This window comes from Etheostoma cragini, chromosome 12, assembly GCF_013103735.1.
Source record: "Etheostoma cragini isolate CJK2018 chromosome 12, CSU_Ecrag_1.0, whole genome shotgun sequence".
NCBI lineage: Eukaryota > Metazoa > Chordata > Actinopteri > Perciformes > Percidae > Etheostoma > Etheostoma cragini.
The window spans coordinates 19,972,969-19,988,209 of NC_048418.1; the positions used below are offsets into that span (position 1 = coordinate 19,972,969).

The 15,241-nt window shown below is 40.8% G+C and overlaps 1 protein-coding gene across 1 annotated transcript in view; it reads left to right on the plus strand.

The window, feature by feature from the left end:
- Window positions 1-15,241, plus strand: part of atp1a2a (ATPase Na+/K+ transporting subunit alpha 2a) — a 43,702-nt gene continuing 28,461 nt past the window's right edge. The window contains exons 1-8 of the mRNA XM_034886788.1: window positions 1-234; window positions 1,154-1,225; window positions 2,625-2,684; window positions 3,503-3,706; window positions 8,165-8,278; window positions 8,760-8,894; window positions 9,841-9,958; window positions 11,457-11,725. Coding sequence (XP_034742679.1) covers window positions 223-234; window positions 1,154-1,225; window positions 2,625-2,684; window positions 3,503-3,706; window positions 8,165-8,278; window positions 8,760-8,894; window positions 9,841-9,958; window positions 11,457-11,725 — 984 coding nt within the window. The 5' untranslated portion in view covers window positions 1-222. The remainder of the gene's footprint in view (window positions 235-1,153; window positions 1,226-2,624; window positions 2,685-3,502; window positions 3,707-8,164; window positions 8,279-8,759; window positions 8,895-9,840; window positions 9,959-11,456; window positions 11,726-15,241) is intronic.

The following is a 15,241-nucleotide window of genomic DNA, read 5'->3' on the forward strand; positions in this document are numbered from 1 at the left end:
TGGTGAGGGGTGCACATAGGCTCTGGGGAGGGCATGCACGGATCAGGTTACCTTGACAGGAGGGAGCAAGATGTGAAGGAACGGGATGGTTGGTGTGGGGGTGCAAGGCCCAAAAAAAGCCACCAATGTCTTCCACACGTGAGGGCGGGAGGCCTCAGCTGTGGCGGGGACCCTGAGTGCAGTCTTTTCACATTCTAACCTGCCGACGCCAGGACTTCCAGCATGGGCAGAGGGGTAAGTTCTCTTTATTTAGTTACAAAAAACATACAGAAATGGTTCTTCTCTTGGTGTTTTTGTTATAGCATGCAAACATTTGCTTCCTGTCGTAATGAATGAATGAACATGACTCAGTTTTCTGTGTTCCTACTGTCGCTTAAACACAGTAACAGCATATGGCATGGACATGCATCATGGAAAACTACTGAGATTTTCTGTGCGTCTGCAGGGCTTGATTGCTCAGAATGCTGCTGTCTTCTTTTAAAGACAGTAAGAACTCTGGATGATAGCTTTGATTCCTCAATAAGTTTTGTTCCCGGCTTGCTGTTTATTTGGGTAATTACGCAATTTTGTTTTTTATTCTCTCCGTCAGGCCCATTCCATTTAGCTTTATGGGAGGATAGGGTGGTAATCTTTCTCACACACAGTGGGGGGAAATTGCTATGCCAAACACATTTAAGGCACTCCACCGGCTCTCTGCTCCTTCTTTGGCTCTTTCTGATTACTTTTTCACTGTGCCACTTGCTCGTACTCTCCTCCTCAGTCTCTCTGTGTAACCCTCCTTCACTGACATGCACACATGCTGCTAAGAGGAGACTGACAGCAGCAGATGATTTTCATGATGCACCATTCTTCCAACTGCTCATGACACACACACACACACACACATACACTCTATCTCTTTTGCACAAATGACTAACTCCCACCATGAGAAAAATATTTTCTCTTCAATATTCAGTAAATGGTTTACCAATAGTGCCAGGAGATTGAAATGAACCAGCACACACAGGGTCCATTGTGTACACATTGGCGCTTTTAATATGTTGCTATGAATGTAAATGGCTAGGCACAATGTGGCTACAAGCATGCGTCTTCCCTTACTCATTTTCCACGGAGGTTTGGGATGATGTATCGTAATGTCTCCCCCCCCCCCCAGTGTGGTGCCGATGGAGGGAAGGCGAAGAAGAAGGAAAGGGACTTGGATGAGCTGAAGAAGGAGGTGTCCTTGGTAAGAAAAACAAGCTGTCACTGCTCCAACCCACACTCACTCTGCAAAATGATTGATTCAATTGCTACTGCTCCCAAATGTTCCCCAAACATATGACAAAGACACCAGGATATAAATGAAAACAGTGGCCCAAAAACAAAATAGCAATCCAACCTGTTTAGTGGAGTCAGCTGTAGAAGAGTTCTAAGCCAACCTGGCCTCTCCTATCTATTCTACCACCCTCTTGCTGCTCTTCTTTGTACTCAGAAAGACACTGAATAATTTGTGGGCCACCAGCAGTGTAGTGCAGAGTTTTTGTCTTGTGCATAGCTGTATCCCTTTGAGGTGCTGTCAAAACGCAGCCAAGCAATGCCCATGAAAACTGTGGTGTGCTTTTTACTGCACGCATCTCTGATAAAGCAGCTCTTGTCAATTATCAAGTTGCCCTGCAACTGATTAAAGAAAAAGATTCCTTGGATGCTGTCAGCACTTAGAATGGGACTAAAGTGCTGTATTTTGCTTTCATCAGTCTGCCTTGTGTACTTCTCCAGTTAGTGATTTCCTGCATCACAAATCCTCTAAACAGGTGTAGGGGCATATGAATACAGCTTAACTTGCAAACTGTTTTGTGAACACTGGGCAAATTGTTGTTGGTGTTGGCCAAATCACTTGCAGCTACATTTCACCGTTTGGTCCGCTGAGGCAACTGTTAGTGAAGAAAATGGTGGATTTCTTGTCTTATTGTTGTGTGAAGAAAGTAGCCCTTTGTTCTGTGGGACTGACACCATCCTGACAGCTGGTAGCTGGAATGTCTGTTGCTACAGTATCAAACTCCATTTTTGCTTTGGGAGGAATATCTCGAGGTGGCATTTGGCCAGTTACACAAGAATAATAATACAAATATGCCCCCTTAACAACAGAATGAACCCAAGACTACAACACACATTACCAACATATATTTGTTGTAACAGTGTTAAACTGCATTTGTCACTTTTCAAAGGAGTCACATTTTTTGCGCCTGGAGAACAGACAGTCTGCATACCTCTAGTTTAGAGCTACTTGTAGATGCAGTTGGAGTAGATAGCACAGTTTGACCTCTTTTATCTGTCATGGGGAATGATACTGTGAAGCCCCTGTCTCCATGTTAGAAACAAAGAATAAAGATTTTTTTTCAGTATGATCTATTTGACCCCTGGCCAGTTATTAAAATTCTCTTTACAGCTGCAGCCGACTGCCTCAGTTCACATAGTAGAACAATACAGTCATTGCTGTAAAACAGTACAGTTTCCCCTTTTATGGTGCGTCAGGGACAAATTCCCTTAGAAATAATTTTACCGGTCAATTAACATGACACTGAATTTGTTTACTGTTTCTGTTCCACTGAAGCACAAATAAAAAAAGGAACGTTTTATCCCTGCAGGACGACCACAAAATATCTCTGGATGATCTGGGGAAACGCTATGGAGTGGACCTTGCGAGGGTAACGCCACAAAAACACCAACTGTTTCATTTGCACAGTCGCACACAAACACACAGCGAAGAGTTGTAATATCCACCATAGAGGTGTAATCTCTGCTTGCCTGTGCTACCAAACATTCCTTTGGTCAAGTTAGATCCGCAGCAGTGTCCCCATCTCACCTTGTGCCTCATTCATCTTTAATCCCTCAGTGACACACACACACACACACACACACACACACACACACACACACACACACACACACACACACACAGACACACTCCTACAATTCCATTCAGCGACAGATATAAATACATCATAAAAGTTGTTATGCTGTAAACATATTTGCTGGTAACCTTAGGTTTGACATTGCATGTGAAGTGAAACTGATTTTAATCTTTTGGAGATTAGTATTTGAAGGAAATTGAAGCTGGGTTTTTTTCAAAAATATCACATGTTGTAAAAATGTCAAAAACCTGCTGAAGCTTTAATATAGAGCCAGTTTGTGTATGTTTATCCAATGTAATTAAATTATACTATTTCAGGTAGGCTACTTGGATTTGAGGTAAATTACACCTTGACACTATTAGCCATAAAATCATGACTTATATTTCAATGCAAGTTACATCCAACAGTTTTACGGGCTAGAACCTTAGATGAGGAGAGTCACCCTGTGTATTATACTTTTGGTGTTAAATAGGCCAGGCAGGAATACTTGATGTTCTGCAAATGTAGCAGTAAAATTGCTTTTTAAGCCACGGTGAAAATGGGGTCGCTATGTAATAAGATTCCCAGCGCATTCAGAGAGACATTCATTACTAAAAATTGCTCTCCCTCAGGGCTTGACCAATGCCAAAGCGTTGGAGATTCTTGCCAGGGACGGTCCAAACGCCCTGACCCCTCCCCCCACCACACCTGAGTGGGTCAAGTTCTGCCGTCAGCTGTTTGGCGGCTTCTCCATCCTGCTCTGGATCGGTGCCATCCTCTGCTTCCTAGCTTACACCATCCAGGTGGCCACAGAGGACGAGGCGCCCAATGACAATGTGAGAAACCGTTTGTTAAACATGCACGCATATGTACAAGCACACAGAGAGAGATGCAGGTACACAAAAACAAGGAAATGCAGGTAAGGCAGACATAAATAAAGACATGCACGTACACTGTGTAAGCACGCACGCACATGATATTCCACCTGTATGCACACATATATGCTATATATGTGTGTATGTATGTATGTGTATACTGTATATACATACATATCTGTATTTTCAAATTGGAGGTTTGGATATATTGACCCATTCATTTAGCCTGACATCATCATACTCAGATTCTAGTCAAAATATTTTACAGTCTTACATAGTGCACATATGGAGACGCTAACCTGACCTAAACCCAATTTAACATATAATCCTTACACCTTGATCATCTTCTAGCAGTGGTTTAATGATTTTTGGGGATTTTGTTTACAGCGCATTTCTCTGCTCCAAAAAAAAAGCAAGTGTCTGCACTGCATTGTTCTGGAGATATTGAATATGACACAAGGTGAGGTCATTGGCGACGTATACAATATAGGCAACTTAATCTTCTTCCAGAAGTGGTTTATATTTTTGGGAGAATTTGTTTACCTGTTGTCTTTGTTTTTCTGTCCATTATCACGATATTAATACAAATGTTTTTAAACCTCTAAATACAATGTGTTATGTTAGATTTCCTTCCAAAAATCCCATGAAAATTATTGAATCCATGTTTAAATACAGTGCATTGCATTTAAGGGTCATTCTAGTTATGAATAACAATATTCCAAATAGTTTTACATTTTTTTGCACTATCCACCTTAGCTACTAACAAACACTGAAGGAGTAAAAAGTCCTTACATGCCAATTTCTCAATTACATTTAATGGATTAGGAAGAGTTCCCTTTAAAGTAAAGATGTATCATGCAGTCTGTGTATGATTGGCTTCTAAGAAAGATTACTCTTCTAAATTAAACAAATCTCAAATGACTAATTTGCTTTAAATTATGTGGATAATCTTTAATAACTGTATGTGAATGTGGAGTAATTCATTTTGACACAATTTTGTCAAATGGTAACTCAATATAATCACACCATCTACACATATATAGTAAATACACACATCTACTAAACATATTCATGCAGAGTTTCAATTTAAACCAAATCCTCAATCTAATCTAAACCTTAAAGGTTCCATATTGTAAAAAGTAAGATTTCCATGTCAATTTCCATTTTTTAATCATAAAGCAGGTCAAGGTGCTATTTAAATACTGTAAAAGTCTCAAAACACTCAATTAAGAGAGAAATGCACACAGCTCGTATTCAGTAACTGTGCCTTTAAACAAGCCATCAGGACTTTTGGTTGTGATGTCACAGCTTTACTTTAAGTAGGTAGAAAGTACCGTTACAATTATTCCCCGGCTGCAGTGACGGTGCAAGGTGACGAGACAAGGTAATGTTAACCAATCAGAGCAGGCTGGTCTTTTTCTGGAAGGGGGCTTCAAGAGACAGATGCTTAAACGGAGCATTTCAGACAGAGAAGAGACACTGGTAAATTCAGAAAAATCAGTGTTTTTTTAACAGTTTTTAGTAAGGCATCTGCCCGGGTCCACTTTTTCCGCGCAATCACAGAAGGATTTGCGGCAGGTAGACGGCTCTATAGTAACACATTCTGACAGGGTCCGTGTTTATTTCCTTTTGCTTAGTTTGTGTTGGCCCACTATTTTCTTTTCCCTTGTCCCCCTGTAACCTTACGTGTGTAGCGTCCGTGGGTTTAATGAAATGGGCTATATAAATCTAAGTTATTATTACATAGGTTGCTACAACAAACTCTAAATTCTTTAGCTCGTAACACAGTGACGGTGATACCCACTTTAGCTCACGAGACATCCAAAGTGTTCTAAGTTACCCTATGCAACACTGGAAATGCAACGATACATCTGTAACTTATTCTTTTTTTGTAAATTAATGATTTTCTGTCTGAGCTAAACATTCATAGCAACTGTATGATCTCCCCATAACGCTGGGCCATAACTCTGTGATATACATTGGGCAATAAAGCACTGTTAAGAAAAGACCTTTAGGACAGCAAGTGTGGTAAAAACACCAAAGTCCAAAGCGGTAGCTAGAATCAACACAAACTAAAAGTTATATACAGCCACTTAACCAGGATGGCCTTGAGATCTAAATCTCCTTTCCAAGCGTTCTTGCCAAAATCAGTAGGAAAGTAGGTCACGTGAACCAGTTCAGAGCCATCGTTCACTAAAGGATACAAAGAGTACAGCAAGATAAGTAAAAAGGAACTTAAAATGTAAGGGCATTAATATAAAAAGGAAAAAAAAATATGCTTAAAACTCATTAAAACACATAATGATTTGGCATTCATACGTCAGATGTAATTACGAGTACACACTGACACAGATCCCCCCCCTCAGAAAGTGTGATGTAAAAACAACCGCTGACACTGGCATCGGTCCTGGCATTAGCAAGGATAAATACTCAGCCCACTGGCTGTTCCAATGGAGCCAAGCAGCCATCCATACAGCACTTTATAGCTCAGAATCGTTATGCAATCATCATTCAGCACTCTCCCAATGCCAGACAGCATTAAACCCTTGCATAAGATACAGTAACATACAGTAGATAGACACACGCACATGCACGCACGTGATAACTTTAATCTGCCCTGTTTAATCTCAACATTCAGTACTGAGTATATGTGCAGCTTGATGCTCTGCTGAGTTACTTCAAAGCCACGACTGCCTGTAGATTTGGTACTTTGAGACTAAGCAGTTATTTAAGATGACTATCCACACTAACAGGACTGCATTTAATATTAATTTTACATTATTTTGATTTATGTATTAAGATGAAGGAAAGCACTGCTAAATTTACACAACAAAAAAATTATGTATGCAATCTGGAATGATATCTATAAATTTGTTAAAGGTCCCATGGCATGAAAATGTCACTCTATGAGTTTTAATAATTATATCTATATATAATATTTAATTATAAACATTAATTTGCATTCCCCCAGCCTGCCTATGGCCCCCCAGTGGCTAGAAATGGTGATAGGTGTAAACCAAGCCCTGGGACAAGAGCAAAGTGGATGTTGGTCAAGGCCACACCGCCAGCCTCCACCCTTGCCCCCCCCCCCCTCTAAAGCTACAGACTCAGAAATGCCACATCCTAAGGAAAGCTCATTGTGGGACTGGCTCTAGTGGCTGAAATACTGCACCAAGGCTGAACTTTGTGAAAGAGACTTCAGATATGGTATTAGGGGACCACTAAGGTCTATATAAAAGAGACTTCAGATACAGTATTAGGGGACCACTAAGGTCTATATAAAAGAGACTTCAGATACAGTATTAGGGGACCACTAAGGTCTATATAAAAGAGACTTCAGATATGGTATTAGGGGACCACTAAGGTCTATATAAAAGAGACTTCAGATATGCTATTAGGGGACCACTAAGGTCTATATAAAAGAAACTTCAGATATGGCATTAGGGGAACGCTAAGGCCTATATAAAAGCATCCAAAGAGCACCATGACATAGAACCTTTTAAACTTTAGTAGATTTAAATGTGTTACCTGTCTGGACAGATGTTGCCCCAACAAATCTGCACAGCTAGGGAGAAAAAAAGAATGGGTGTGTTCGGGGCGAAAAAAGGCAAAAGTGCATAGCCTTAAATCTGCAAAACACCAACCAGGAGCTGCAAACCGAACACTGAATTGGAGGCACATGTTGTTTACACTGACAAGTGATTTTCTGAGGATACACATGTATTTCCTGGTTCAGAAGATTTTGCACTGCTACGGTAAAAGAAAAAAAGGCATTCAAGCGTGAAAGAGCAAAACATTCTGTTGTTGCTGTCAAATGAAAGCGGCACCATCCCAAAAAAAAGTAAACTTTTCTAGGTTTAGGAATTTCATTTTCCTGAAGTCCAGGACATCCCGTACAGTAGAGCATCTGGCAGGTGCTTTCATCCAAAGTGCCTGGCTGTCTTGTATGCTTCAGTCATGTAACAGATTTTTTCGTTGGTAAAAATATTCACAAAAAATAACAACACAAGAATAATTGTTCCTTGCTTTCACACATCCACGATTCAACAGAGCCAGGCTCAGCTCAGAAAGTAGCTCTCTGTGGCCTCGCAGATCAGAGTCTCAGCTTTTAATTTTCTGGCAGAGACAGATGTTTACTTAGAGTAGACTAACTTTAAAGAATCGTCCAAGATGACAGGAATGGCGGGATTCAGCTCTAGGGTGGCTTTTCCTTTTTTAAATCTTCCACTAAGACTGGGAGCTTCCCCAGGTTTTCTTGCTCTTAACTCTTCTCTTTTACTCTGCATTTAAGGTTTTGGTGATTTAATGCCGTTTCCAGGTTTTGTAAATCCCCTTTTTCTAAGCCTCAACATGCCTAAGATGAACCAAACTAAGTCGATAAAAACACCAACTCTCCTTGTGGTTTGCCCCTGTTTTTAGTTGTATCTGGGCGTGGTGTTGGCAGCCGTGGTCATCATCACCGGTTGTTTCTCCTACTTCCAAGAAGCCAAGAGCTCCCGAATCATGGACTCATTCAAGAAAATGGTGCCACAGGTAAGATGCTTGCTGTGTTTGGTGTAGTCTCACAGCTTTCTGAATCAATAAGCTGTCCCTCAAGTAGGGCTTACACACTCACTTGAGTGGAAACCTAATAAGCTTGCACAAAGGAAGAATAAATGTTTGAGCCAACTTCTGATTGTGAGTGTGTTTGCATAAAAACTCCCCTCGCGTTATCCACCTCCAGCTTTTCGATTGCCTAATTCTTTAATCTATTTAGGCTCTTTTCACTCCATCCTTTTTTCACTACCTGTCTTCTTTCTCTCTTTTTCTTTTCCTCCTCTCTATCTCTCCCTTTCACATACCTCCACACCCTCTGGCTCAATCTTTCCTTTATAACTTCTCTCTCTTCCACTGACTAAATGCTCTCTCTGTTCCCAAACTCTCTCTCTTTCTCCCTTTCTCTGTTTATCTTTCTCTCTCTCTCCTCACACTCCCTCTTCCTTCTCATCTCTCTCTTCCATTTTTTCCCTGCCAGAAAGCATTGGTGATTCGGGAGGGGGAGAAGATGCATATCAATGCTGAGCTTGTGGTGCAGGGAGATCTGGTGGAGATTAAAGGGGGAGACCGCATCCCAGCTGACCTTCGAGTGGTCTCCTCCAGCGGGTGCAAGGTAGGGGTGTGCTGGCTTCAGCCCGGGGGGGGGAATAGATCCTTTATTTGAAGCTTAAGCGCCAAAATGCAACCTAGGGTGTTTTTGTGAATGTACCCGAGTTAAACTTTAGTTTAAAAGCAGAAGCTCCACTTATAACATTTACCGTATTATTGTTTTTCAGTAAAATGGCCTTTTGAATGAGCGCTAGGGGCACTACTATGTCAAATATCAAAATCCCTATTTTGAAACACTAAGAAGGCTTGACACAGAATGACACTTTGCTCCAACTACCACCAGAGGCTCTACCCTTAAACTTCAGCATTGAGAACATTGTTTGTGTACACAGATTTTACTAAAAAGAAAAATTTTGAACTACTTACTTTAGCAGATGTTGTTGTTTCCGGGCGGTACCATCTCTGAATGCAACATAACAGGGAGGAGTGTAAAGCTCCTAAAGCTTAGTTCCATATAAATGAAGGTGAAAAACAATTATGACCTTGTATTTGAAAGAAGGAGCCTTGTGTAAGAATGACATTTCCTCCTATGGACTTCATAAAGCACACCATTAGTGCTCACATCTCTGTTTTTGTGTTTGTTGTTGTTGTAAAGCCATAGTTTGGCTTTTGTGTTAAACATTTTTAGCTCCATGGATGAAGAGTTCCATTAATGTACATGTAATGTAGATGTAAGGAGTTGTATTTATGTACTTTTTATTGAACTGGAGGATTCACCGAAAATTGCAAAATGTCACCCTTTAAGCTTGAGTTTATTCTTACAGATTTTGAAGCAGTGTAATCAGACAACAGCGATACATTGTATACATTTCTTTACATACAGGAACATGGGAAAAATCTGTGTTGTACTTGTGACTGCTATCTTCATGTCAGTCTCACCTCCTCTCTCCCGTTCCTATCCCTCAGTCTCACTGGGTTACACTGCTTTCTCCTCCTTTCTCCCTGTTAAGGTGGACAACTCGTCTCTGACGGGAGAATCTGAGCCTCAGACTCGCACCCCGGAGTTCACGCACGACAATCCTCTGGAGACCCGTAACATCTGTTTCTTTTCCACCAACTGTGTCGAGGGTCAGTAGGCCACATCTGGCCAAGATTGTCTCTTATTACCTCTAAAACTCTTTTTTGTTAGCCATCTGGATCACAACATAGTCTTCCCTTACTGCTCAACCGTGAGTGTGTTTGGCTGCATTTATCACAACAGCCACCCTCCACTCGGACAGTAATGTGTAGTTATTGAATTGTGAATGAATAGAGTTAATAAACAAGTATTTCCATTTGAGAATCACCTGATGTGAATGTGAAGTTTGTATTTCAGTTGCTGTTGGTGATGCAGTAAGTATTTCAATGGGATTTTCATATCAGAACATGCAACTTCATCAACCTGTACATACAGTGCAGTAAAGACGGAACAGCAAAAAGGGACTTTTGCTGCGAGGGTGAACTGTGAACTGTTGACATCCTTGTTAACTAATGATGTAGCTGAGGTTAAAAGTTCATTTTTTGACTCCGTTGAGAAATCGCACCACAAGGTCTTTTTTAAGTAGCGGTGCAGGGGCTTTTCATCAGATGACTTTATCTTCATCTGTAAATGGAGTTTGCCCTGTTGTCCTGAAATTGTATATGTATATATATATATATATATATATATATATATATATATATATATATATATATATATATATATATATATATATATATATATATATATATATATATATATATATATATATATATATATATATTTATATGTATATAGATACAGTTTAGACAATTTAAAATTAATCATAGGCTACTAGTGTATATGCCAGTGTTTTCCAAAAAAGCAATATCTGAATCATTAATGAAAACTTTATGTTGTGAGCCATTAGTCTGCTGTCCGATAGTCTATTACCAGTTTTGCTCCGTCTGTGTGGGTTCTGTTAAAAGATCAATTCACACAAAATACATTAAGAAACCCACCATATTTTCTCACTTAACTCTATCGATGCTGATACATCGATACAGATAGTTTGGCTTTTGAGACATCCGTCCCAGAGTCTTCTGCTTCCACCCTGATACAGTACCGGGGAGATAAATGAAATCGTGTTTGGGGTGCATTAGAAATTATATTTAAAAAAAAGACACTACAGCACCCATCTCCATCTCGTACACTGTTGTACACACTGTTAACAGTCATTTGTCTCTTTACATATTGCTCTAAAAACAAACATGCACATTTCAATAAAGCAGATTTTACCTTCTTTAAAACATTACATTTGGCTTGAAGATGGTCTAGTACAGAAATGTTGCCTACTATTAACTCCAGTCATCAACTAGACCATCTTCAGGCAAAGCGTTACAGTTTGCCTGAAGATGGTCTGGTACCAAAACGTTGCCTACTATTAAACTCATATATATACATTTTTTGTTAGACAGTGTGCAAGAGTTTCTTTGCAACTTTTGACCTGATAGACACACCTGTCTCACGTTGTAGATGTGGGAAGTGAAAGGTAAAAATGCATGGTGTAAGTGTTTGACTGATGCTTCTCTCCTGAGAGATTAATGGTGAACCCCCTTTCCCTCTTAGGAACGGCCCATGGAATTGTGGTAGGCACCGGTGACCGAACGGTGATGGGTCGCATCGCCACGCTGGCGTCAGAGCTGGAAGTCCGCCGGACACCCATCAACATAGAGATTGAACATTTCATCCACCTCATCACAGGCGTGGCCGTCTTCCTGGGCATGTCCTTCTTCATCCTGTCAATTATACTGGGCTACACCTGGCTGGAGGCCGTCATCTTCCTCATTGGCATCATCGTGGCAAATGTACCCGAGGGACTGCTGGCTACTGTCACTGTGAGTAGTGTGTGTCAATGTGTTCCTCATTTTTCATTATAACAACATGTGAATAACAAAATTATTCACCAAAAAAACAGAACAGACAAGAAGACATTAAGACATTACTAAGATACTTGATGCAGTTTATCACTCTGGCCTTAGATTTATATCCGGTGACGGATTCAGTACCCACCACTCTCTCTTTTATCAAATTGTTGGCTGGTCTTTGGCTCTAAGAAGGAAGCAACACTGCATTTTATTTATTTACAAACCCCTGATGAAAAAACTTGCCTGTTTATTTAACAAGCTTGCTGACTTTTCAATTGTATCACAATGGCGTTCACACTAGTGATTCCTTGTTATCAAAATTTTCGTCTTGATGTTGCGATCGCTTGGGATTGCCACATATATCACTGCTGCCTTCTTCTTCTGTTTGTCGATTAACACGATGACTGGTTGGTTAGCCATCACCAGTTTGTCAGTCAGAATCTTGAAGTCCCACAGGATCTTAGCTCGGTCATTATCGACTACCTTAGGAGGTGTCTTCCATTTTGACCTTGGGACTTCTAACCCATATTCGTGGCAGATGTTCCTGTACACTATGACAGCTACCTGGTTATGGCGTTCCATGTATGCACTTCCTGCCTGCATCTTACACCCTGCTGTCATGTGCTGTACTGTCTCAGGGGCATCCTTGCACAGTCTGCACCTGGGGTCCTGTCTGTTGTGGTAGACCCCGGCCTCTATTGATCTTGTACTGAGTGCTTGTTCTTGTGCTGCCATGATTAGTGCCTCTGTGCTGTCCTTCCGTCCAGCCTTTTCTAGCCACTGGTAGGATTTCTTGATATTTGCAGAGACTATGGGATGGATGGATGCTTTGAAACCCAACATAGAAATACAAAAATAAATAATACAAAACAAAATAGAGGGAAAATGGTGTTGGCTGTACCGGTCAGGATGGGCTGTTATAAGAAAGCATATTGTGGGGTATTTTGATATTATGAGTTGTCGTATTGGGTTTTGGAAGTTTTGGAGGAGAGCGGAATCTGTAGAGAGGAATCCACTCTGGATAAACTCCAGGATAGGAACCAGGTTTTATGGAATAGGTATGGATTGTCTTTTTAGGGTTGCTGTGACTTTTCTTTGTTTAAACGTCCTGTGGCATGACAATTTCACATCTTGAGGTTTTTTAACATTAACATGTGTTCCCCTGGCACGCCTATGGTCTCCTAGTGGCTAGAAAAGGTGATAGGTGTAAACCAAGCCCTGGGTATCCTGCTCTGCCTTTGAGAAAATGAAAGCTATGATGGGCCGATCTGGAATCTTGCCCCTTATGAGGTCATAAGGGGCAAGGTTACATTGGGGCGGCTGTGGCTCAGTTGTAGAGCGGTTGCCTGCCAATCGGAATGTTGGGGGTTCAATCCCTGGCTCTGCAGTCCCATGTCGAAGTGTCCTTGGGAAAGACACTGAACCCCGAGTTACCCACGCATTGGAGTGTGAATGTGTGTGAGTGTTTATCTGATGAGCAGGTGGCCCCTTGTACGGCAGCCTCGGCCACAGTGTATGAATGTGTGTGAATGGTGAATGTCTCCTGTAGATGTGAAAGCGCTTTGAGTAGTCGTTTAGACCAGAAAAGCGCTATATAAATACAGCACAATTACATTAACATTGCCTTTCTCTGCTTTGCCCGCCCAGAGAATTCGGCCCACCCATCATGGCTTTCAAACGAGCAAAGTGGCAGTTGGTCAAGGCCTAACTATCACCCCCCACCCTCTCCTCCTCAATAGCTACAGACACAGAAATGGCTCATCCTAAGAAAAGCTCATTGTGGTACTGACTTTAGTGGCTGTAATTTTGCACCAAGGCTGACTTTTGGGAAAGAGACTTCAGATACAGTATTAGGGGACCTCTAAGGTCTATATTTAAGCATCCAAAAAGCAACATGTCATGGGACCAATGAGTGGTTTGTTTGCAGATTTAGCCGACAGACCCATGGGAAAAAGTCATAAATTAGCTTTTGTACACCAACAGACAAGGGTTAAAAATGGTATGTGTTACAAATGGCAATTTGTAAATACACTATGTTTTTTCAAATTTGATTTTCACTTTGACAGCAAGATTTTTTTTTTAAATATACCAAAACGTGAAACTAATAATGATATTCATGGTTGCACTCCATTTGATATATTGCGTAGTGTATTTCTCCCCCATGAGGAATTCTAAGCAATGACAACATCACTGTTGTTTTATCCACATGATACAAGCCTTCCGTAAATGTGCAAACCCCCCCCTCCACACAGTTGCCATTAGCCAAGGTGGACATGGAGAATTAAAAAACATGATGGACTCTTGTTGGACTCTTTCTCTCTCTGCACGCGGAAGTTGCCGGTCTACAATGTTCTAAACAGCAATGCTGAGAAATACAGAGAGAGTTTAGTGGAGCTCGAAGTCTTAATTAGCATTGTATCAACTCATTGGCAATGACTTGAATGTAACAGAAATTTGTTACTATAAGAAAAGTTACGCTCTAAAGCTTTAAAGGTGTTTTAATTGGCGTTTTGGTTATTTGGAGGCACATTAACAAGCTGGAAAACAATATCTGACATACTGTTAAAAGCAAGGAGTTCCCTATTCGCACATCCAGCATGCACAGGACATCATCGCTTTGGAGTCTTTTTTTCATCCAACAAACATACCTCAAACAGTCACTCTCCTTTTGGCTCTGTTTTGGTCCCCACCAACTCTTGAGAAAAGATATTTGTTTTTTTGTCTGCTAGATGCATGACTTTCTTCCCCAGTTTGTTGCTAACTTTAGTAGTGTACAGTGGATTAATGGGCTTGTTTGCTGAAAATAGCTGCCTGAGGCTGTTGGAAATAGGGTTGATGACTGGAGTTTGTGGACCTAAAAACCAAAGTAATGAGCTAAAAGAAGCTAACAAGCTTTCAAAAAAAATTCAGAATGCAGAGGCAGGTGTTAATTCTCCATGCGTTTGTCATCTTGAGCAGCTGTTCTCTCATTACATGCAGTAATTTGATCCATTGTTAACATCAAAATATTGATTATTGCAGCACTGTGGGTGCCAGTTCAAGAGCCCTCACATTGTGCCTGCTGGCTCACTGTCATGGTAAACTGGCGCACCAAAGTGGAACAGAGCCATCGTCAATGTTATTAGTTACACTTGTGCTCTTCCTAACACTAATTTACCCTCGCCTGAATGTTAGCTGTAGCTCTAATGATACTACAGAACACAGCAAAGCAGGTGATTTATTACTGAATATTGGAGTTGCTCAAATGTCGAAGGGAATCTAACTTTTTTTCTGCAACAATAAACAAAGTGTGCTCTGAGGTGGATGCCAGATGGTATTTGAAATGTCATCTGTCGACATTTCACTGGTCACAGAAAATAAATTAACTTCCAGTGACTAGTTTCTTTAGTTGCTTTTTGCTTTAAACACACTGTGAGTCATGTGTGGAAATGTTTGTCTGTGTTTGTGCTGCATTTGTTGCTCTGTGAGTAATGTGGGTCAGCTAGA